This window comes from Oncorhynchus tshawytscha, linkage group LG11, assembly GCF_018296145.1.
Source record: "Oncorhynchus tshawytscha isolate Ot180627B linkage group LG11, Otsh_v2.0, whole genome shotgun sequence".
NCBI classification, from domain to species: domain Eukaryota; kingdom Metazoa; phylum Chordata; class Actinopteri; order Salmoniformes; family Salmonidae; genus Oncorhynchus; species Oncorhynchus tshawytscha.
The window spans coordinates 27,300,746-27,325,564 of record NC_056439.1 but is presented as its reverse complement, the minus strand read 5'-3'; the positions used below and the strand labels follow the sequence as shown (position 1 = coordinate 27,325,564).

General features: G+C 45.2%; 1 protein-coding gene across 1 annotated transcript in view; it reads right to left on the bottom strand.

Moving 5' to 3' along the window:
* Nucleotides 1-24,819, bottom strand: part of aqr (aquarius intron-binding spliceosomal factor) — a 57,546-nt gene that overhangs the window by 21,957 nt on the left and 10,770 nt on the right. The window contains exons 15-30 of the mRNA XM_024437095.2: nucleotides 23,551-23,671; nucleotides 22,956-23,097; nucleotides 22,600-22,778; nucleotides 21,518-21,685; nucleotides 16,011-16,180; nucleotides 15,224-15,465; nucleotides 14,958-15,104; nucleotides 14,051-14,120; nucleotides 12,518-12,628; nucleotides 11,111-11,220; nucleotides 6,960-7,095; nucleotides 5,347-5,556; nucleotides 2,893-3,030; nucleotides 2,722-2,793; nucleotides 1,810-1,997; nucleotides 451-622 (exon numbers count right to left, since the gene is read on the bottom strand). Coding sequence (XP_024292863.1) covers nucleotides 451-622; nucleotides 1,810-1,997; nucleotides 2,722-2,793; nucleotides 2,893-3,030; nucleotides 5,347-5,556; nucleotides 6,960-7,095; nucleotides 11,111-11,220; nucleotides 12,518-12,628; nucleotides 14,051-14,120; nucleotides 14,958-15,104; nucleotides 15,224-15,465; nucleotides 16,011-16,180; nucleotides 21,518-21,685; nucleotides 22,600-22,778; nucleotides 22,956-23,097; nucleotides 23,551-23,671 — 2,376 coding nt within the window. The remainder of the gene's footprint in view (nucleotides 1-450; nucleotides 623-1,809; nucleotides 1,998-2,721; nucleotides 2,794-2,892; nucleotides 3,031-5,346; nucleotides 5,557-6,959; nucleotides 7,096-11,110; nucleotides 11,221-12,517; nucleotides 12,629-14,050; nucleotides 14,121-14,957; nucleotides 15,105-15,223; nucleotides 15,466-16,010; nucleotides 16,181-21,517; nucleotides 21,686-22,599; nucleotides 22,779-22,955; nucleotides 23,098-23,550; nucleotides 23,672-24,819) is intronic.

The window sequence follows — 24,819 nt, the reverse complement described above, 5'->3', positions numbered from 1 at the left end:
GCGAGCCAGACACACCGAGACACAGAGCGAGCCAGACACACCGAGACACAGAGCGAGCCAGACACACCGAGACACAGAGCGAGCCAGACACACCGACACACAGAGCGAGCCAGACACACCGACACACAGAGCGAGCCAGACACACCGACACACAGACACAGAGCCAGACACACCGACACACAGACACAGAGCCAGACATCAGCCTAAGCCACTTCCTAAGGAAAGACAATCTAACTGCTAGTCTGGAGGACAGAGTCATTAACCTGTCCTGAGTGGATCCAGTGTTAACGGTGAGCTAGCCCAGGTAATGAACATATCATCTGGACTTGTTCTGAATCCATTAAGGTTTAAAACGAATGAATCCTTGAACAATAAACACTACTTTGCTACTGTGGTGAGTGTGTGGGCGTACGCAAAGTGCTTGTTCCTGTATAAATGTGCATTATTAACCTGGTAGAAGTAAGGGTTGGGCTCGGACTCTCCCACTCCGTTGAAGTCCTCCACGTTGATTAGCTGGAAGTCGAAGGTCAGGCCAGGGTTGGGGGCCTGGAACTGGGGCAAGAGCTGTACGTGGGGCAGGTTCCCCAGCTGCTTATAGCGCCAGTTATACAGGTTACACAGACTGGAGGAGAGGTGGAGAACCATGTTAGCATTCATTCATATGGTTAGAGAAAGACACCTTACTATTTAAAAGCTGCTACACATAGGATTTTGTAGAATGTTTGCATTGTAATTTCAGAAAGTGGCCATCATTTATCTGCCACTAACAGAGGAATGAGTGTTTCACAGTATTACTTACCCGCCAGTGTTGTGACTGGCCGTGATACTGGCCGTTGGACTTCTCCTGCCAGAGCGGAATCTGTTGTCAAACTGGGAAAGCTGTTCTGACTTTGTGGCTGGGTTACCTAGTGGAAACCACTCTGTCATTTCCTAGCTGCAAAAATGCAATGTTCGCTCTATTTCAGTTTGTGAGAAAACAAGCACTGAATAGTGTACGGAATCACTGTACTAACAATCACTAACAAATATATTTTGAACAAATACATTGTTTTACAGCTGTTTGAAGCAGCTTCAAACAGCTGTAAAACCTACATTGTTTGTAGTTGAAAATATATTTGTTTGTGATTTAGATGGTACAGTGATGGAACACTATTCAGTGCTTGTTTTCTCACAAACTGAAATTGAGTGAACAGTGTAGAATTTTCGCAACCAGGAAATTAGCAATGTCCATTAGATAACCCAGCCACAAAGTCAAAACAGTTTTCTCAGCAGATATCACAGCCAACCACAATACTGGCAGGTAAGTAATAATGTGAAACACTATCATTCCCCTTTTAGCGCCAGATATATGATCAACATTTTCTGAAATTATAACGCAAAAGTGTCAAACAAACCCTGTGTGTAGCACCTTTAAAGAGAGATTCACTATTCACCACTCTAGCTTAGCGTCCACGTTAGTATACAGTACATACTGAGGGCACTACTACTGATTAGCCAAGCCAATTAGCCAGGGAGCCATTCACGTGTATCAGCGGCTACTTAGAACCTATTAGATCATGGACATAACCAATTAAACCCTCCTGGCTAACAGACTAGTTCTTTTTGTCTCGTCTTACGTTTAAGAGGATTAAGAGATGTCACACACACTAAACCAAATATTCTGTAGATTTTTTTGCACAAATGTTTGATGATGAAAACGTCAAATGACTTTCTGCATGTCCAGACTTGTTGATGTTTGATTAGATGAGAATAATATGTGCCGTATTCAGCATTTCTGTCTGGACCCTGTCCCCAGTGTGCCTTACCCACCTGGCGCGGGCACGTCCCTGAGCGTCCAGATCGACGGTGGGCACCCCTAGACGTACGAAGCGGGTGAACAGGGACTGCTCCATGTTGGAGTACTTCTGGAAGGCCATGTTCTTAATGACAGGGGGCAGCTGGTGGTGGTCTCCTATCATGATCCAACGCTTCAGCCTGCTGTAACCATCTTCTGGGTTCTGGAGCGAGAGAGGAAAGACACAAGGTCAGTTCTTCTCCACAAAGTGTTTTTTAGGGGAAAAAGACTTGCATTTCAAAAGCGACCATCACCAGCCCTGCACCTCTTCACACATCTGTTCTTCACCTTTCCTTCTCTCCATTCTCCTCCCTCTGCCTGTTAACTGAGTGGTGAACTTTGTGCGCCAACTATCTGGCTGGCATAGAATACTGGGAATGCAGGAGAGGAGAGGTAGGATAGAGACAGAGCGGAGCCTCACTGATGCGTTTACTATGCTTCTGCTGATTAGGAGGGAGAGTAATGAGGGCTTGACCCCAGACAAACCTGACATTACCAAGGCTCATAAATCGAGCCAGATTCAATCTCCGATAGGGACCCAATGGAAGGAATGGGGGATGTGGATTCTCGTTACCGCCTGCGATGCTACGACAGCAGGCATGATGGGTTTGGATGTTTGCGTTGGTTGGAGCGAGAGACTAAGAGGTTGTTGGCCTGGTTGATGTGGCTTAATGGTCTCCTCTGTAAACAGACCCTAGTGCCATCTGCTACCTGAGGCTATTAGGTCCCAGCATGATAACCACATTAACAGTGGATGGACCCATTCATCCTGAGTGACAAGGAGTTCTCTTCTTAGGGGAAGTATAGACCTAAAAAAAAAGGGCTTTAGAGCTGAACATTGGGGTTTAGCGCCGGTGGGATTTTGGGGTCTGGCTTTAGTAATTTACCTGCAGCAGGAGAGGGATGAAGGTCTCGATCTCCAGGATCTGAGCTGCTTCCTCCATCAGGATGTTGTCATACTGAAAACACAAGAACATGTGTGTAGGTGACGAGTTGCCTCTGTCCCGAGTTGTGTGTGTGATCGTAGTGTCGTGATCGTGTTTGTGTGTTTGTCTGACCTTGAAGCCCAGCTCTACCAGGTCATGGCGTTTGAGGGCAGCGTGGGTGCAGGTCATAGCGATGATCTTAGCCTCCTTCACCAGCAGGTACTTGGAACGGTCCAGTCCACTCCTCAGCAGCTCAAAGGCCCGGAACTCCTGATGGACACAAACACACACACACACACACACACACACTAGTAAGAAGGTGGTTCAGAGGGCCGGGGATAGGGTTAAAGGTTAAATCATCAGCATTGCCAGGTAGTGATGACTGGTTCAAAGGGCTGCATCACAGTGAGCAGATGTTTATCATAAGATGACACAATGGAATACAATGGTCTTTGGATGTAAAAAATAAATAAATAATAAAGGGTAATATAACACAGATCACATCCCCGTGGATGGAGGTTTAACGCAATGCTCTCAATAAACACAAAACATCTGTCGGAAAAAATGCTTTTGTGCCAAAATAGAGGACCATAATCAATTGTGTGTCCAGATATATGTCAAATGCTGTCATCTACAACAGGGAGGTCATGCAAGGCCATACATTTTTTAAATTTTAAATATGAAAACAAAAAAAAGTCGCATTCCATCACCTAAAAATAGGATTCTGAAGAGATTCCATTGAAAAAAATACCAAAACAAGGAATGAAATTTAAGACAGTAATTGCACGTGAATCCTTGAGATCTCAAGACCGGATATCCTCCTTTTCAGCAATCTCTGTCAGTCCTTTCTATCCTCAGGAGCAGGCAGGGAGAGCATTTTAAGGATATGGGTTACTGTTCAATAGAAGCTAAGTGAGCAGCCGAGCACTTCAGAACAGATTCCATTACAGGGCTCTTCTGATTGGGAAAAGCGAGATCGGGGGTGTTTTCCTAAAAGAGACCGAAAGGGAGTGGCTTAAATTGAGAGAGACCAGGCAGAGATATCATAGCTCTATACTGCTGAGGATGAGAGTGGGCTAGTGTGGTTATTTTGAGACGGCCACATTTGCGGTCAATGGGCTAGGGGGGTGAGGAGGGCTGAGGTGGAGCCTCAGAGGGAACTGGCAGAGATAAATATTTGATTAGTTACTATTTTTACAATAATATTAAAACGCGACCAAAACATGTAATATTAATGAGGGCTATTTTTAACCCCCCGTGGTTCCTCAGCGGTTGAAGGGTGAAATTAAGCCGTCTTTCTTCCTCCGGACTGAAAGGAGAGAGGAAGAAAAAGAGGATAAACAGCATGAGCCTGGATGTAGAGAAACCCAAGCGGTAGACGGCTGTACACTGTGTTCCGGGTGTGTGTGTGTGTGTGTGTGTGTATGTCTGTGTGTGTTGGCATCGTCTGCTGAGATGGCACCTCATAACACACAAACATCTCTAAGACACTCCTGGTAGGCAGCCAGGCAACAGAGCATTTTCATTCTCCTGTGATTCTAGAGGGAGATTCTAACGTCTGAGTAGGGAGACAGACCGATATCTCTGCAGCAGCAGCATCATGGGTGAGGGTGAGGCCGGGGTGAGTGAACACGGTGAGGTTCTCACGTCTGATGTGATGGGGCTAGTGATACGAGGGAAGCCATATAAAAATCAAGGCCACACATACATGTTGGGATATTACCTCCAGTGAATAACTTCTTTATTGCTTCTGCAAGGCCGTCGCTCCCATAAATCTCTCATGTTATTGTTCTCTCTATATAAAAGACTGGGCGCAACCAGGAGGGGCTGTATCTGAGCTGAGGTGCATGGCAAAGCGGTGTGCATGTTTGTATGTGTACACAGAAGTCCGATTTCAGAGTGTGTGTGTGTGTAGGGAAGGCAGAGTGAATGCAGGGGTCTGTAATCGTCCAGCTGCATCTGGGGAGACATGCAGTGGGTCCTGTGTCACTGCCAATGGGGGAGGTGGTGTAGCAGGGTGAGATATCATCATGTAATGCCAACCCATGCCTCACAGAACACACTCAAACATAAAGCGAGGAGAGGGAGGAAAGGGATAGGAGGGAGAGAGAGATGCATGGAGATAAAGATGGTGGTGAATATGGAAAAGAAAATAATTGCGCCATCTATCCAACCGCATCATATTACAAACTCCTAATATCACAACAGAAACGGCTGTTGAAATCTGATTCGATGCAATGTAACGGTCGCTGCAATGCTACTTCCTTAAAGAGTAGGATGTCCAATCACCAGTGAGCCCAGGCAGACCTGTTATGGAGCCAGTGGGGTAAACACAATCATGTGTTCAGTGAATGTGTTCCAGCTCCCACTTGCCCACACAGCTGGCTAATGACCCTTGATGAACAGCCAATCTGCTGACATGGTGTGTGTGTGAGACACACCTACCACTGACTGGGGTGAAGATGTGTGTGTTCAAGAGCTTGTGTGTGTGTGACATGTTGACCTCTGACAGAGTGAGGAGCTTCTTGGCGTGTTGAGCATATGCCTTCATCTAGATAAACATGTGATGTGTGTGGCCTGCCCTACCTCCAGCTGGGTAAAGATCTTCTTGATGTGTCGGTAGCAGCCCTCTGCAATGTCCATGTCTTCTTCGTAGGAGCGACCGTAGAACACAGGCTGGGGGGCGTTGGAGAAGTACTTATGGAAGGGGAAGTGTGCTGCCACGGCCTCGGCCTCCACCGGACAGCCCTGCTTAGACCGGACCTTGCTCATGTACTCTTCCCAGCGAGACATCACCTACAGCGGGGAGAGGGAGGACACCAGACAGACACCCCCTCCTGGATGTTACAGGTCTTGCTCTTTTTGGTATGCCGCACACACGCACTCTCACTCATACAGATACACAGTCGAGTCCCATTCCCAGAGCACGCACGCTTCTTCACACAAACACACTCGTTGCATCACATACAAAAAGGCACGCACAGTCACAGACATGGACGCAAACACAGTCAACACACATTTTGATGTGAGAATATAACGGGAAAAGAACAGAATAAAATATACATTATATTTTTCCCCTTGAGTGTCACGGGAACATGTGGAACCGTGACAAACACAGCCTTAGGGAACTGTGGAACAACTTGCAATTTAATCAGTATTACAAATGGGGCTGTAGCTTGGCCATCTGCTTTAATAGACCATAACGATTAACAGAGACCATTATCCACCCCTGATATTCTCCATCAGAACCATCTCAAGCTCATTACTTCCTGATGTCCAATCCCTTACAGGGTCTCTGAGTGGTAAGGTGACAGGGCAGATGAGGAACAGAGAACACCCTTCATCTTACAGCCCAGGCCTATACACAGAGACAGGTAACCATTTAGAAACCTTTATGACAATGTTAGGGGAGATATTTTTGATGAGTTGTCCATGAAGTCATGTAGATAGCTGGTGTCTGTTCTGCTCGCGTCTGTCCAAAGACAATAAAAAGCTTGATGACTATAGGAATCAGAGAAGAGGGGAGCCCCCTGACTGGCATGGAGGATTTCAATGTGTTGAGCGAGGGGCCTGGCATACACCATAGGTTCCATAAACCCCACTACAATACTGAGCCGGACACGACGACTGTGGAATCTGCTATTAAACCAGCGTCTCCCTCACTCCTCTGCCTCCCGTGCTCACAGTTTCGTCTGACTGACAGCATGCCTCCTCAGTGAGAACTCTTCTTGATTTGGGCTATTGGATGAGCTCTCAGGTTTTCTTAAGTTGACAGTTGCCTTGGGTTGTCGTCTCTGTTTAAAAAGGCTCTGTTGTCTATTCTGGGCTGTTCTGCTGATGCATCCTGGAGCCAGTATGCAGTATTTAGGTGACAAAAATAAACTGAGGATTGGTATAATAACTATAATAACTGAGGGGTTGGTATAATATGTTGGTATTCGCTGTCGAAGCCAGATATGAAGTGAAAGGAAAATAGATACTGACACTTATTGAACTGGGATGTTTCAAGTGTAACATGGTTAAGCAGACTTTATCCCCTTGAATTTTGATTTTAGAGATGCATTTTATTCTCCATTTTTGCAGGTGAGGATATCAGGAATTAAAGATTAATTAGGAAATGCATATGTCCTCACTGTACTGGAAAGTGACACACACACACACACACACACCCAGAACCCACACATCCTTCCTGTACTGACCTGGTAGAGGTAGAAGTGTCCGGCGGTCTCACAGGTGTAGGACACGTCTCCAGGGACATCCAGACTCTCCTGCAGACGACCCACCTCTCGGAGCAGCTCCAGCCTCCTGGCCAGCACGTAGTTCACACGCCCATACCTGAACAACATTCCACATTACATCAGTCTTTTCATTCTATGAAAACCTCAACCCTTACATTATTGGGACTTAGTCTTTTTTTACATTTTTACCTTGAGACGGAAAATCCTATTTTTTGTGACGTTGATTACACCTAGTAACATGAACAACCCTATACAATCAGAACACCCTATTCTCATATTGCTGATAACAGTACCGACCTCCCCTACACATTGCCTGCCCTTCCAGAGCCGAGGGTCATATCACGTCATTCTGAGGGGAAATGTTCATGTTGAGAGGAGATCTGAAGCCTAAACCTGTGACACCACAGCCTAGCGTTTTAAACCGCTAAAATGTTCATCCTACACGTGAGAATCAGCTGCAAGCAACAAGGCAGCAGGCTTCAAGTGGATAATCAAAAGTATACGAAAACTAACTCAATGGCAGTGGTGGAAAAAGTACCCAATTGTCATACTTCAGTAAATGTATAGATACCTTTATAGAAGGTTACTCAAGTAAAAGTGAAAAGTCAGCCAGTAAAATACTTCAGTAAAAGTATTTGGTTTTAAATATACTTAAGTATCAAAAGTAAATGTAATTGCTCAAATATACTTACGTCTCAAAAGTAAAAGTATAAATGATTTAAAAATCCTTTATATAAATGTAATCAAATCAAAATGTATTTGTCACATGCACCGACTAAAAGAGGCGCAGACCTTACCGTGAACTGTTTACTTTCAAACCCTTAACCAACGTGGTTAAGAAAAACACAGTTAAGAAAATATTTAATAGATAAACTAAAGTACCACAATAAAATAACAACGAGGCTACAGTAAATACAGATACTGAGTCAATGTGCTGGGGAACAGGTTAGTCGAGGTAATTGAAGTAATATGTACATGTAGGTAGGGGTAAAGGGGAAAAGCAGGCGGCACCATTTTCTTGTTTTTAAAATGTATGGATAGCCAGGGGCGCACTCCAACACTTAGACATTATTTACAAAAGGTGAATTTGTGTTTAGTGAGTCCGCCAGAGGCAGTAGAGATGACCACGTGTTCTCTTGACAAGTGTATGAATTTGACAAATGTTCCTGTCCTGCAAGCATTCAAATGTAACGAGTACTTTTTGATTGTCAGGGAAAATGGAGTAAAAAGTACAATATTTCTTTAGGAATGTAGTGACGTAAAATTTGTCAAAAATATAAATAGTAAAGTACAGGTACCAAAAACACTTGCGATGGGAAATAATTGCACAAAACTAATAGCTAGATGGACCAAATTTCCTTTGTCACTAATAATGTGTACCACTGATCAAATATATTAATTTACCACAATTGACTACTATTGAATAAATAAAGAAAAAAAGATATTTTGAACAAACGGAAAAGACTAAATGACAGTAAAAACATGTAGTCTAGTCAGGTGTCCCGCCACAACAAACCAGAAGGCCAATTAGTATTAGTACGTGGCACTGGGACATGCCATGTCGGAGGTCACCCAGACACAGTGCTGTGTGTGAGATAGTTGAGGTAGGGACCTATAAATAGATATCCCACTAAGCTTCACAGCAGAGGATTCAAACAGAATTACACCGGCTGATGAGAAAATTATATATATAAAAAAGTGGCGACCTTGTTTCCCTCCTCACAAAAGCAGCCTTCTGCGCTACCATCCCAGGAGAGACCGAGAAAGAGAGAAAACGCAAACTGACCCATTTAGTCACGAAGAGCTTTCAACTTACACCCGTGTTCTCTGACCAACCAGTATTTCAATATCGTATTAAAACTTCACTTAACAGAGAGAAGGGAAACTGTATTTACAGCATTTGACATTTTTGATTAAAAGGCAAAGTATTGTATATTAATGTCACTGTACACTACCATTGGTTGAGCAGTGAGAACAGAGAAGGCCTCTATGCCTGTTCATTGTTCATCCCATACAGTAGTGTTAATTAGTTTCCCCAGCTTACTCCTTCCTCGTCATTGGACCGGAAGGAAGGAGTGAATGTGGAGTCAGTGTGCATGTTCTTAGCAGCTTAATCTGCCTCTCGTCCTGGTGCTGTAGCTAGCTTTAGCTGATCTGCATAACGCAATGGTGCTCCTCCACAGAGAGGGCCGTCACATCCACTCGTCACCTCTGCTTTATGCAACAAGGAGGTGTGTTCAGTTGGCAAGAAACAGGAGGAAACCATTCAGTTGCATGAACTCCTAATAGTAAGGTCGCGATTCAATACGATCTCGGGTTATAGGCATTGCGGATTTTCCGATTGAGCCGACATATGCAGCGTTTACTGGAAATGGGATCTTTGCGAATGCAGAATCATTGCCTTTAAAAGCTGCAATGCCTTTAACCCGCGATCGGATTGAATTCCGGACTAAGACTTTAGTGAGCCAAGGCTAGGTGAGGGCAGAATCTCTAGGTTTAGAGCAATGTCTGCCAATTTAATCAACACAACTGACCCTATCCATGTATATTTTGTATCACTAGACCTATGTTGTGGTTTCCACTGACATTTTTTGAGCACACATCGTTTCCATTGGCTAAAGATGTAGTAGCCTAACCGGCAGACTCCATAAGGCTCCTGCTCTGATACAAGGCCTGAGGCTATTCATCCTCAGAGGTTTAGACTTGGTCTCAATGAACTAGTTAGTCCGCCTGACAGCGAGATCAAAGCTAGTCAAAATGGCCGCCGCACGAGCACTGAATATTAAATTAGGTTGGAACTATTTTAGACCGACATCTCTATTTTGGCCTTTAAAGCAGATTGACAATAATAAACAATACTTTTTAGGTGGTTCGTGTGAAGGTTTTGGGTCTCTCCCTTCCGCTCTTCCTCCCTCCCTCCCCCACTCAGGTCTGTTGTAAATGGTTTCAGTTTGCTGGCTTTCCCATCTCTCTCCCGCTAGTCAATGTCTGTGTGGTTAGGTCGCTGAGTCACAGTACCTCAAGGCATTGAATGAGACACATAGCCACACAAAGACTTCCCCCAATTGTGTGGGTGGGTGAACTACTGCGGCTGCCCTGAGAATTCTAGCGCGTTTCCTACCGGTGAGACAATCTGCTCCTGGCATCTGTGTGCATGCACCGAGGGGTCTGCAACAGCGAGGGGCCACCGAGGGGTCTGCAACAGCGAGGGGCCACCGAGGGGTCTGCAACAGCGAGGGGCCACCGAGGGGTCTGCAACAGCGAGGGGCCACCGAGGGGTCTGCAACAGCGAGGGCCACCGAGGGTCTGCAACAGCGAGGGGCCACCGAGGGTCTGCAACAGCGGGGCCACCGAGGGGTCTGCAACAGCGAGGGGCCACCGAGGGTCTGCAACAGCGAGGGGCCACCGAGGGGTCTGCAACAGCGAGGGGCCACCGAGGGGTCTGCAACAACGAGGGGCCACCGAGGGGTCTGCAACAACGAGGGGCCTGCAACAACGAGGGGCCACCGAGGGGTCTGCAACAACGAGGGGCCTGCAACAACGAGAGGCCACCGAGGGGTCTGCAACAACGAGGGGCCACCGAGGGGTCTGCAACAACGAGGGGCCACCGAGGCCTCAAATCCACAGCCTAGCAAGGTCTTGAAGACCCAACCAGTTTTGGTAGCCAATCGGTCCTCCAAATAAAACTCTAAAAACACCCGTTTTCACGCCAAATGAGTCTCAAATGGGCCAGTAAGACCCTGTACAAGGCCCAAATATTGAGAGCACTAGTCAGGATGGAATGGTTGGTGGAAATAGGGGAGACAGCGAGCAAGCATGAGCGCAGTCCCTAAATAAGATAAAGCCATGACCAGGCTGGAGTGTATGGGGGGTATGGAGTGGCTCTGTCTGACTTGGACTAATTATGAGTGGGACCGACTGGGTATACTTGTCACTGTATGTATGTGTACTGCATGTGTGAAGCTGGTTGTGTGCTCAGATAGATGTATGCATGTGTAGATTTGTGTGTGAGGTCAGCTAGGAATGTGTGTGTAGTTGGGCGTGGGTGAGAGGGGGGAGAGACGTGTGTGTGTGTGTGTGTGTGTGTGTGTGGCCACGTGGCATTCTCTCACCTGCTGAAGTCCTTCTCGGTTTCCAGTGCCTCCTCTCCGTGGCCCATACGCAGGAGGTGACGCTCGTCTATGTCCAGAGCCATGATCTTCTCAAACAGCTGGTTCAGAGCCTGGAACAGACACAGAACAGAGGTGAATGCCTGCGCACACACACCTCTTACAGTGTTGCAGGGTGAACAGAAAGGGGACAAGGCTTTTTGATTAAATACTGAGGCGAGGAGACTGGGGCACAGGGGAGCTTTTTAATTTTTCCTCCGTGACTTTAGGCTGGGATTTCTCAGTGATTAATGGCACCATTTTGGAGAGGATTGGTGAAATCCTCCTGCAGCAACTTTGCTTCCTAAAATATGATCAGTCAAGAGGTGAAGATCATTTTCATAAAAAGCTTCCAACATGCAATACTTGTGACTATAAGGGCCTATGAATATAGGGGCCTGTGTGTTATCCATAAGTTGCTTTGGATAAAAGCTTCTGCTACATGCCTATAAATGATAAAATACAGTGCATTCGGAAAGTATTCAGTCCCATTCACTTTTTCCAATTTGTTACGTTACAGCCTTATTCCAAAATTGATTAAGTTGTCCCCCCACATCAATCTACACACAATATCCCATAATGACAAAGCAAAAACAGGTTATGAATCTGAGCACATTTATAAAAAACAGAAATAATCACATTTACGTAAGTATTCAGACCCTTTACTCAGTACTTTGTTGAAGCACCTTTGGCAGCGATTACAGCCTTGAGTCTTCTTTGGTATGATGCTACAAGCTTGGCACACCTGTATTTGGAGAGTTTCTCCCATTCTTCTTTGCAGATCCTCTCAAGCTCTGTCAGGTTGGATTCCGGGGAATGTCACTGCACAGCTATTTTCTGATCTCTCCAGAGATGTTTGATTGGGTTCAAGTCTGGGCTCTGGCTGTGTCACTCAAGGACATTGAGACTGGTCTTGGCTGTGAGCTTAGAGTCATTGTCCTGCTGGAAGGTGAACCTTCGCCCCAGTCTGAGGTCCTGAGTGCTCCGGAGCAGTTCATCAAGGATCTTTCTGTACTTTGCTCCATTCATCTTTCCCTCGATCCTAACGAGTCTCCCAGTCCCTGGCTCTGACAAAACCTCCCCACAGCATGATGCTACCACCACCATGCTTCACCATAGGGATGGTGCTAGGTTTCCTCCAGTCGTGACGCTTGGCATTCAGACCAAATAATTCAACCTTGGTTTCATCAGACCAGAGAAACCGGTTTTCGCTTTGTCATTATGGGGTAGTGTGATTACTTAAAAAAATTTTTTTTTTTACTAAGGCTGTAACGTAACAAAATGTGGAAAAAGTCAAAGGGCCCGAATACTTTCCGAATACACTGTATATACAGTATATGTGAATTGAGTCATTTTAGAGGCGTTTCCTACCTGGTTGGAGTGTGTGACTATGAGGGTTCTCTGCTCAGGGAAGTTGTGGTAGAGGTTGGAGATGATCTGGACGGCCACGTCGGTCTTTCCTGTACCTGGAGGACCCACCACCTAAAAGAGAGAGGGAGGAGGGATAGAGAGAGAACGTGAGGCAGTGAAAGAAAGTGCACGGAGGAGAAAAAGGAGAAGGCTGGTTAGCTAACAGAAAATGCCTCTGCCATCGGAGAGCACAGTGGTTCTGACAAGGCGGCCCTATGCCTGTCAGAACACACACACAGTTTCCCCCTCAGTGGATCAGATAGGACCGGTGTGTGTGAGTAGGGCTAAGGTGAGAAGTGCATGCAAGGTCATCCTCCCTGCACTCACAGGCAAAGACACAGAAACACAGACAACACAAATAAAACTAGAGAGCGCATGAAGCTCTTTCCATCGGCTTCTTGACCTTCTTTGTATCTAATTAAGGCTTTAGAGATCATTGAGTCTAGTCTAGAACTATCACTGTCCTCAAACATAACCACCACGACACCAGGTGGAAAGGATCATAAACAAACTACTCCATTTTCATCAGGGCTTTCCCAGGACGAAAGGTGCTCACAGACAAGCCGAGGCTACAACTGGGTATGGAGTTTACTTGACGGTATATTCATAAAAACATTTAGCCACCGTCTTACCTTAAGTCCTTTAAAGGCACTCACATAAAAGCCAGTCCACTTTACAGACTGGCCACCACAAAACATAGTAAAAACTTTAAACCAGGGTTAAAAATGGCTCCTACACTGATCCAACAGATGACAGGAGAAGCATGAGACTGGGAGGCTGTCTTGGCTGCTAAAGATTGTCGTGACATGCCAGTGAGAGGTGTGTGTGTCTGTGCAGAGTTGTTTTACGACTGCCATATTTACTCAGCCAGCTACCAATCACCAGGCCAGGAATGAGCTTCATCAAAGCAAGGCGGTAATGTGTGTGTGTGCCGTCACCAGAAACACCAGAGAGGGTAGTAGAGTATGTATGTGCGTTTCTGAGAGGCTGTGTGTGTGTGTTCTTCATCTGGACCATTTAAGATAATTTAGCGGATGGGCTTTCAGGGAAGAATTTGACTGATCTGCACCTTATTTACTAGTGGCTGGGGAGCCCCCTGCATCAGGAAGAGTGGTCACAAATCCTCAGCTCTTCAAGCAGACAGGGTCAATATTACACCTGTCATATCACAGCTCACTGGTATGGCTGGCCTGCTGAAGTAGCCAACATCACACCCTGGGCTATGAGTGATTGAAAGGCAGTTTAACTCACAAGCCAATGGATGGGAGACTTCAATTGTTTCTCAAACTTTTAATGCCGTCTGTCCATTGCCTTGGTTTATTCAAGTGGCCAGGTAGGAGTAGTCAATTCCTACAAGATGTTTAATCTTGAAAATATATTAAAGTATGAAAAGTAATATCAATGATTCCTATGAACAGTATGAGGTCAGTTTATTGCATTCGTGTAAAAATGTAGCAGACAAGAGGTATACTTAGGTCTGTAAAATGTTCTTACCATGGTCAGTCCAGGCTGCATCCCAGCGCGGATGGCCTCAATCTGAGTTGGTGTAAACTGGATGGTATTTCTGTTCAAACACAAAGTTATAACTCATGGTTAGAAGGTTTTAAGAAAATGTTCAGAGAAGCTAAACGAAAGCTGTTTTCAACAAGCTCTGTGATGAAGTGTTTGAAAGCCTCATGAAAGACGTTTCAGTCAAGGGACCCAGAGGAGCTTCTGTGAATAACAGGATTTGAATAATCAAAGCGCAACTGGAAGAAGCAAAGTTACCATCAGATCAGATGAATGATAATTTCATTAAATAAAAAGCCAATTAATTTCTGCTCAGTTATGATTAAGATTGATATAATTTAGACATCAACAACCGAATTTGACAGTTTGTTTTGATCTAGTTCGCTACAGGGCTAAAAATGTCAGGAAATTACCTCACCAAACAGAACCACCAAAACACTACACAGCCAACAGCGCAAATCCCCAGAACTCACGCTAACATAGCAAATCAAAACACACCAACCCGAATAAATAGGAATCAGTATAAAACGTCCCTGACAGAAATATAAACATTTTAAGAGCGTTGCATTTTACAAAGCAGGGGTTGTTTTTGCTCTAGGGGGAAAGGTTTGCTCAGTAAGCGTCCTCAAGCATAAACTAGTCAGGCCTTTGGGGGAAGCTAAATTTGGAGCAGGCAGGCACATTAGGGGTGGAAACACGCAGGCCCTGAGCATAGGCTAAACAAAAAGGTGGGTGCTGTATTTAGGAGCCCTGTGGACATAGTGGAGCAAGATGAGACTTGACTGGCTAGAAAGAGGACAAGGACTTGACCTCTGTGCGGTGCCAACCCTGCAGGGACTCCCGAACTCTTTTGGTTGACCTGGGAACCTGAACTTTAACCTTTGACCCTCACCGTTTGGGCTGGTTGTAGGGGTAGGGTCCCCGGTTGGGCGTGACGTGAGGCTCCACTATAAGCGTTTTTTCTTCCTCCTTTTTCTCCTCAGAGTCTGCCTTCCTCTTCTTGCCTTTGTCTACCTTGTTTTGCACAGGGAACTTGATTCTAGAATGGGGAAAGAGCAGAAGGTTCAAAGATATGTTGAGGTTGGACCACATGAAAAAGACAACACCCCAGGAAGACCATGACCCCAACCCTACTCCATCTGACCCTTGACCCCTAACCTGAAAGGGGGTATCTGCAGCTCAGGGTTGTCCTCGGTGACCTTGACAGTGTAACCAGGGAAACAGGACCTCAGGTGGTCGATCGACAGGAAGGTGTCATTGAAGTCCAGGGAGGAGATCTGATTGGGCATCTTGGAGTAGTGGGCGGAGCCTGGGTCACCGTAGCCCAGGATGATGTCATGGAGCCATTCTGGGACCACACACTCAGTGTTCATCAGGTTCCTGATCGTCTCCAGTACAGCCTGGCAGAGAAAAACAACACAAAGATAGTTAACGGCTACATTTGAATTGCCAACATAACTCCTGGCTCTCTTGGCCTTCTCTGCCAGCAGCAACCTGATTTAACAGAATGTGTATCCTACTACAGACATGCCTCAAGTGATGGACACAGAGATGAGGGGGAGGGGGGCGTGCAGTGAAAGGTCACGCACCACCGAGGGCCTCTGTCTGGGGTCAGTGGGGGGAAATCAGAGGCTTTGAGCTGGAGGTAATCCTGGATCACCCCCAGGCTTCCAGCTCCAGGACCCAGCCGCACCAGTCAGTGATTGATCACCCAGGGGTGGGGTGGAGAAGAAGAGATCAAGGCCTGGCGGCGATGCTCAAGTAAAGGGAGGGATGATGGGAAGGGAAAGAGGGAGGAAGCAATAAATGGATGGATGGAAGGTGAGAGGTAGTATGAAAAAAGGAAAGTAGGGATGGAGGGGAGGGAGGGATATTGAGGGAGTTTAAATAACAAAGGTGGTCTGGGTCATGTGTAATGAGCAGTAATACAGTCCACCCTACGCACCTTGAAGTTGTTCTCTTTGGGCTTGCGTCTCATGATGATGTTGAAGGACTCGTAGGGGTCCTCAGTGGCGTTCTGAATACTGCTGGTCATATCCTGCTGGTACTGGTTAGGGTCCAGCCACACTCTGAATGTCCTGGTGTCTCCTCTCAGTTTGGGCTTGGGGTCAGGGCCTGGGGAATAGAATAGGGACAACACATTGTGGTACATTATGGTCAAGATTGAATTAATACGTATTTGCACATAAGGTAAAACGTTTACCTGTGCATTTCCAGCAGGAATAGGGTAGTAGAAAGAATATATTTAAATAAAATATATGATAGGATTGTAAACAGTTTAATATTTAAAAGTTAATTGTTTTTAGTATTAATTAACTTGAGAAAAAAAATGCATGCAAGGCAGAAACTGGTATGTGATCTTGTGACATGCAACCATTGATTTATATACTGTACACACACACACACACACACACACACGATGAGTGACAGTGTGGTGGCTTCAAAACAGCACCCCCTATCTTGGCACTTCCCCACCGTTGTAAAAAACGATTTTGGAAGCTATAGAAATGTCTTAATGTCAACATGTGTTTTTACCACGTTTATTCTATTAAGACACCTAATGCATACTTTTAAAATACAGTTGAAGTTGGAAGTTTACATACACCTTACCCATATACATTTAAACTCGGTTTTTCCACAATTACTGACATGTAATCCCAGCAAAAAGTCCCTGTCTTAGGTCAGTTAGGATCACCACTTCGTTTTAAGAATGTGAAATGTCAGAATAATAGTAGAGAGAATTATTTATTTCAGCTTTGATTTATTTCATCACATTCCCAGTGGGTCAGAAGTTTACATACACTCAATTACTATTTGGTAGGATTGCCTTTAAAATTGTTTAACTTGGGTCAAATGTTTTGGGTAGCCTTCCACAAGCTTCCTGATAGAGCTGGTATAATTGAGTCAGGTTTGTAGGCCTCCTTGCTCACATACGCTTTTTCAGTTCTGCCCACATATTTTCTATAGGATTGAGGTCAGGGCGTTGTGATGGCCACTCCAATAACTTGACTTTGTTGTTCTTAAGCTGTTTTACCACAACTTTGGAAGTAGGCTTGGGGTCAATGTCCATTTGGAAAACCCAAATGTGACCAAGCTTTTAACTTTCTGAGTGATGTTTGAGATGTTGCTTCAATATATATACATAATTTTCCTTTATCATGATGCGATCTATTTTGTGAAGTGCACCAGTCCCTCCTGCAGCAAAGCACCCCCACAACATGCTGTCACCCCCGTGCTTCACGGTTGGGATGGTGTTCTTTGGCTTGCAAGCCCCCACCCCTTTTCCTCCAAACATAACAATGGTCATTATGGACAAAGTTCTATTTTTGTTTATCAAACCAGAGGACATTTCTCCAAAAAGTATGATCTTTGTCCCAATGTGGTTGCAAACCGTAGTCTGGCTTTTTTGGAGCAGTGGCTTCTTCCTTGATGAGCGTCATTTCAGGTTATGTCGATATAGGACTCGTTTTACTGTGGATATAGATATTTTTGTACCCGTTTCCTCCAGCATCTTCACAAGGTCCTTTGCTGTTGTTCTGGGATTGATTTGCACTTTTCTCACCAAAGTACGTTCATCTCTAGGAGACAGAACGCGTCTCTGTCCTGAGTGGTGTGACGGCTGCGTGGTCCCATGGTGTTTATACTTGCGTACTATTGTTTGTACAAATGAACGTGGTACCTTCAGGCGTTTGGAAATTGCTCCCAAGGATGAACCAGACTTGTGGAGGTCTACAATCCTTTTTCTGAGGTCTTTGCTGATTTCTTTTGATTTTCCCATGATGTCAAGCAAAGAGGCACTGAGTTTGAAGGTGGACCTTGAAATACATCCACAGGTACACCTCCAATTGACTCAAATGATGTCAATTAGCCTATCAAAAGCCATGATATAATTTTCTGGAATTTTCCAAGCTGTTTAAAGGCACAGTCAACTTAGTGTATGTAAACTTCTGACCCACTGGAATTGTGATACAGTGAATTATAAGTGAAATAATCTGTCTGTAAACAATTGTTGGAAAAATCACTTGTGTCATGTCATGCACAAAGTAGATGTCCTAACCGACTTGCCAAAACTATAGTTTGTTAACAAGAAATTTGTGGAGAGGTTGAAAAACTATTTTTAAATGACTCCAGCCTAAGTGTATGTAAACTTCCGACTCCAACTGTAAATTATGTGAGCTAAACATTTTTTAAAAAGCATGAAAACATTGTCCCCAAAGTCCCTAAAGTACAGTTTAACACAACATTCTAATGTTACTGTCGCCACTACAACAAAAACAATTAAATACATATAATTTTGTCCTTGAAACATTAAAATGTAAATACTGTAGAACACCATTCATTCCATTCCTATGGAGGACTGTTCCATCTGCTCCAGTAAACCTCCAAATTGCATTTGGAGGTTTACTGATAACCCAATTAATGCTCAAACAGTCTATTAGCCAATGCATGGCTAATGATGTACGGGGGTGGTATATGAGCCTGGCCACGTTCATCACTTATGTAACACAAGGACACACAGCAAGAGAGATGAGAGAGAAAGATGAAAGATCTTGAAATCAGAGAAGCATTAGTTACACTGGCCAGACCCCAAAAATATATTTTAGGGGTCATCTGCCTACCATTTCATGAATACCAGGGCATCTTCCCTGGTCCCCAAGAGAGCTAAGCTTTCAAATCCTAGTCCAGGCCACTAATCGCCCACCTCACTATCCACCCCCACATTACATTCTCATGCCACTCATCTCCCACCTCAGCCCCGACACACATTACATTCTCATGCCTCTCACACACACAGGCTGGAGGCTTTAGACTTATTCCCATAGGGAGCCACTGACGCGCCTGTATGTGTCTCACCTTTCACAAACATTTAAATGGGAGTATTGGTGGTGCCATAGTCCAGAGCCTTGGTAGTGAAACTCAAGCCGGTGGCCCCTGTCCCATGCATTTCCTTTAAATCCCCTCTACTAAAAGTAGCGTGGTGCAATTGACAAATGAGTGGCTGGAAGGAGGACACTTACACACTGGAATAAATGGCTGAGGACAGCTGGAGATTGGTGTCTGAAGAGCTAGGCAGGTAGGCAGCCAGTAGGGAAAAGTAGCCAAAAATCAGATTTAAGTGTTTGTATCTTTGAGCTCTTTCCAGCTTTGCTGACTTTTACAGCTTATGGCAATGTAGACCAGGCAAAAATGCCCCCATCTATAAAAGCTTTTAAATCTCTATTGGTTTGCTGAATAAATGGAGGATAAATAAATAAATACAAATGATAGCACCACTCTTCACAAAGAGCCCAATGATACATGTGATATGCCTGTTCCTGGCTCAGCCCTATGGGCATCTGAAAGTTTAAACAGCGCTAGGCTCGTTACATAGATACACCAGCCCAGTTAGCACCTCTCTCTATATGTTTAATACAGTGGGAATATGGAGAGGAGTGAAGAAGGTACATAATAGTGCTTTGGTAGTGGTGCACGGGCACATGTTCAGACAGGGGAAAGGAGGAACACTTAGGTTAACCTGACATTACACACTCCAATAGCCCGCTCTGAACGCTGCTGGTGGAAGAGGAAGGCTCTAGGTAGAAGCTGTCTGTAGTAGCCCTAGGATCAGTGTACACTTCCCCAATCATAACCTTAATCATTAGGAGGGGTAATGCAAAACTGACCTTCGATCAGGGTAGTATGCCTGAATGTCTCTTTTCATAGGCAAACATTAGCGGAAAAGAAAAACCATGGCAGCCCAGTCACAGCTTCAATAGGATGGATCTGAGACTATGGATGTCATGTTGGAGTCTAGAACAGCCTGTCATACAGTGCATTTGGAAAGTATTCAGACCCCCCCTCAATCAATCTTGACATTTTGGCACAAATATCACCCCATAATGAAAAAATTGCAAAAAAATGATGCTACAAGCTTGGCGCACCTGTATTTGGGGAGATTCTCCCATTCTTCTCTGCAGATCCTCTCAAGCGTCATCAGGTTTAGATGTGGAGAGTCGCTGCACAGCTATTTTCAGGTCTCTCCAGAGATGTTCGATCGGGTTCAAGTCCGGGCTGTGGCTGGGCCACTCAAGGACATTCAGGGACTTGTCCCGAAGCCAGTCCTGCATTGTCTTGGCTGTGTGCTTAGGGTGGTTGTCCTGTAGGAAAGGTGAACCTTCGCCCCAGTCTCAGGTCCTGAGCAGGTTTTCATCAAGGATCTGTGTGCTTTGCTCCATGTATCTTTCCCTCGATCCTGACTCGTCTCCCAGTCCCTGCCACTGAAAAACATCACCACATCATGATGCTGCCACCACTGTGCTTCACTGTAGAGATGGTACCAGGTTTCCTCCAGATGTGACGCTTGGCATTCAGGCCAAATAGTTAAATCTTGGTTTCATCAGATCAGAGAATCTTGTTTCTCATGGTCTAAGAGTCTTTAGGTGCCTTTTGGAAATCTCCAAGCAGGCTGTCATGGTTCTTTTACTGAGGAGTGGCTTCCGACTGGCCACTCTACCATAAAGGCCTGATTGGTGGAGCGCTGCAGAGATTGATATCCTTTTGGAAGGATCCCCCATCTCCATAGAGGAACTCTGTCAGAGTTGCCATCAGGTTTTTATCAGGTCACCTCCCTGTCCAAGGCCCTTCTCCCCCGATTGCTCAGTTTGACCAGCTCTAAGAAGAATCTTGGAGGTTCCAAACTTCTCCCATTAAATAATTATGGAGGCCACTGTGTTCTTGAGGACTTTCAATGCTGCAGAATTGTTTTGGTACCCTTCCACAGATCCTGTCTCGGATTGGGACAATTCCTTTGACCTCATGGCTTGGTTTCTGCCCTGACATGCACTGTCAACTGTGGGACCTTATATAGACAAGTGTGTGCCTTTCCAAATCATGTCCAATCAATTGAATTTACCACAGGTGGACTCCAATTAAGTTGTAGAAACATCATGCATGATCGATGGAAATTTCAAGTCTCATAGCAAAGAGACCAAATATTTACACAAGTAAAGTATGTTTTTTAAAATTTGCACAAAAAAACAAAAAAAAAAGCTTTCTGCTTTATCCTTCTGGGGTATTGTGTGTAGATTGATGAGGAAAACTATTAATTTCATCCATTTTAGAATAAGGCTGTAACGTAACAAGATGTGGACTGAATACTTTCCCAATGCACTGTATAACATGTCCTTTTCTACATGAATGAAATGGAATAAATAAAGCATTGAGAAGCGTTCAGGTGCGATGGGTTGCCCTAACGTTAATGGAATGCTAATGTGAACAGGTCAGTTCTCTGGTTGAGTGTCACCATGTCACTAGACTTCATGGGCTGGAAGTTAGGGGGTCGGAGGAGGATGATGATGTGAAGGGTGTGTGACATGAGTATGTGTGAGTGTGTATGGGCAGGATGCGTGTGCCTGTGGCGGTGGGAAGTGCATGTATGCACATCTGTGTACGCGCGCGCGCGCGCCAGCCTACCTTCCTCGATGACACGGCCTTTGTCGTCCAGCATGCCCTGCACCTCGCAGCCCCTCACGTAAGCCAGGCCTGTCTGCTCCACAAAGGGCTGGCGGCGGTCAAAGCGCGTGCCGTAGGGCAGGTTGGGCCGCACCGTGACCAGAAAGCAAACGTCGTGCTTACGCAGCCCTGGGAAAGGTGAAAAAGAGAGAGGAGAGGGAGAACGCCCCGTCAGCGCTCGGCTGATCTTTAAAACATGAAGTTGTAATTATACAAGGGGGAGGAGAGGGGGATTTTGAGATGACATTGAGCCATCCTCCTGCACGCTGAGGTTTGCTAGGTGTGGGTGGAGAGCAGAGGCCCCTTTAATAAAACTACAGATTGATTTTAAATAAATCAATTCACAAATTAACCAGCACAATTTCCACATCATACATTTCATCCTTCAAAACATTCCTATTTGACAGAACAACCTCTAGTGCTAGCTACAGTCAGCAATGTCATATGGTTTGATATGTTCATGGTAAAACAATGAATCTTGATGTGATTAATTAGGATCCCCATTAGCCGACGCTAAGAACTAGTCTTACTGGTTTCCAGCTAGTCTTACGGGTTAACAATACTACCATTTGAGCTGGTATGCGTCCCTATGGACGCGGGCCTTACTTTTTTAAGCCATTTATACATTTTAGAGCAAACGGAATGAATGAGCAGCAGCTACGTTTGGCTACATACGGACCATTAGTGGAATTCCCGCGAGAGAGTAATGGTTAATGTGATTGGATGTTAATTATTTGACTAAGCTACCTGTTTTTGACATTGTGTTGTTATTTCGCTGAACACTAGATGGTTTAATTTTATTTTTGGCAGTGAAACGAGGCTACTCAGGCGAGAGAAAAAACCTCACCCAAATGTATAGCCCCGTTGGAAAATATAAATGGACTGTTTGAAATATTTGTAAAAAAATGTTTTTATGTGAATGACATTTTTATTTGACGTATCCGCGACAGCGGAAATACCTGGTATAGACAGAATGCTGAAAAGGAAGAAGAGGGGGAGCGCGAGAGAGCAGGGGATAGAGAAAGGAGAAGAGAGCCAAGTACCTTCCCACTCGTGTTTGATGTGGTCTCGTACGTTGAGATTGACAGTGATGTCCGCTCGGACGCGGGCAGGCCAGTTCTCGCCGATGTTGGGCTTGGCCACCTCCACAATGGAGAAGGCTGTGATGGTCTGAGCCATTCTGGCCCAGCCCCCAAACACCACACCACCATACTCTGACTGCCTATAGGAAGACAAGACAACAGGTCAGCCCCTAAACACCTCCATACTATGACTGCCTGAATGTAATAGAAATTGAGTTATAATATATGAGTGATACAAAAATATACATTTGAAAGAAACAGAAATGTGGCAACCTTATTTTACCATCAGTTATTAAGTGTGTGCGTTCTCTGCTCACCATGGTTTCATGCGAGTCACCACGTCCTCCACATCCTGTCTGATCTCGTAGGTGGACTCCAGACGGAACAAGTTGAAGTTTCTCAGCAGGTAGTCATGGAGGGTCAGGAACTGCAGATTCAGCTTCGGCAGAGCCAGACAACCTGGAACACACACACACGCAGAGAGGAAACAGATTTGGGAACAAATGCATGTCATTGGTAATAGACCTACTACCTACACATCTATTTCAGAGTAACAAACATGGCCCTGTGTTTTCGCTGACCAGGAACAATTCTGGACCCACTTGACAGGGACAATCCCTTAGCTAGAACAGTGGCAGAGTCAACTATACATTTGCAGAGTCGACTATACAGCTAGTTTTACACCTGTAATCTCTTGGCAGGCTAAAACAGCCTTATAAAATGTCGTTAGGCTCATGGATTTCAATGGCTTTACGGGGCTGTAGGCATCTTAGCTGGTGAAGGTGCTCCAACCAGCCTAAAGAGGATTGCCCATTAAGAGGATGCCAGCTAAGGTGCCCCTGAGGTGTGGGATAACAGCAGTGTGTGTGTGTGTGACATGAGTTTGTGAGGAGATAGCATAGAAAGACAGACCTTCGCCAGAATAGTACTCAGTGGGGACGATGTTCTCATCCCAGATAATCTTCTCCGTTGGATAAAGAGGCATTTGATTAAGTTGCTCAATCTGGGAGATTCTCCTCTCATGACGAGACACCTGGAAGAATGTGTGAGAAGGGAGACAGACAGACAAAGAAATTGGATGAACGAACCATTGGTCTACTCTGGTACAGACTGCCCTTGCAACACGTATCCTCCCCCCCCTTACTCACTAGATCAGTGGTATTAAGAACAATGTTTGGTCAAATTAAATCGGGTCAGACGTATTGCGTCACACCAGTCACCATCCCCCTGTCACGACAAACTCCTCATTCATTATGTGTTTTAGGTCAGGGGCCTTAATGTTGTGGCCTAAATGATGGTTGTGTTCCAAACATGATGCAGAAGCCTATATAATCCCTGTGTTCCCATATGTGACCACTCTGTCAATAACCGCCATGCTGCGCTAATCCTGTTACACTGCTGTGTTCTCTGCCAGGCACTATCCAACCCAGGGTTTTGTCATACTCATGTCCATCAGGGACTGGCAGAGAGGTCCATAGAGCTCTAGACCCTATGCCTCGATGGAAAGTAACGTCCAGTTCAAATACCTCGGACAATTTTAAAACTAACAAATATAACTTTGGATCAAATTCACTGCAATCCAGGAAAACTCAAGTTCCCAACTTCCCCTAGGAATTCAGTCCATATTAAAAAGGAAAAACAATATTCTGTTCAGAATTCAAGAGTGGTTGGTTAATGTCTTGGGGAAATTAAATAACCATCAGAACAGTGATAGCTAGAGGCTGAACACAGCATAACTCCAGTCCTCTCCTTCCCCAGGTTTAATTGCAGACTCTGCAGTGTGTGTGAGCTGCTCTGCTCCCTAATGTACAGCACAGCGCCCCGAGCCTCTGACAGACACATAATACCTAACTGGAATCTTTGGAGATTTTCGGTTGCCCAGGGCAACCCGGGGCCAAATGAGTCCCCTGACATTGGTTCTGGGAAACAATCTAATCAGCTAATTATGGAAAAGCTTCTCTTCAGTAGTGGGGAGAGGAGGCCTAGAGAAGACTTGAAGTGGGTAATTACAGTAGTAAGGACAGAGCAGGTCAGTGGCTGGTCGCTTGGTGACAGAGGGTTATGGGGGATGAGAATTGTTTAACACACTGGATTTCTGTTTTTAGGAGGGACTAAAAGGTGTGTGTGGAGAGCAATCAGATCCACTGCTGTGTTTTCCTAGGATAAGAGAAACATTGCTGG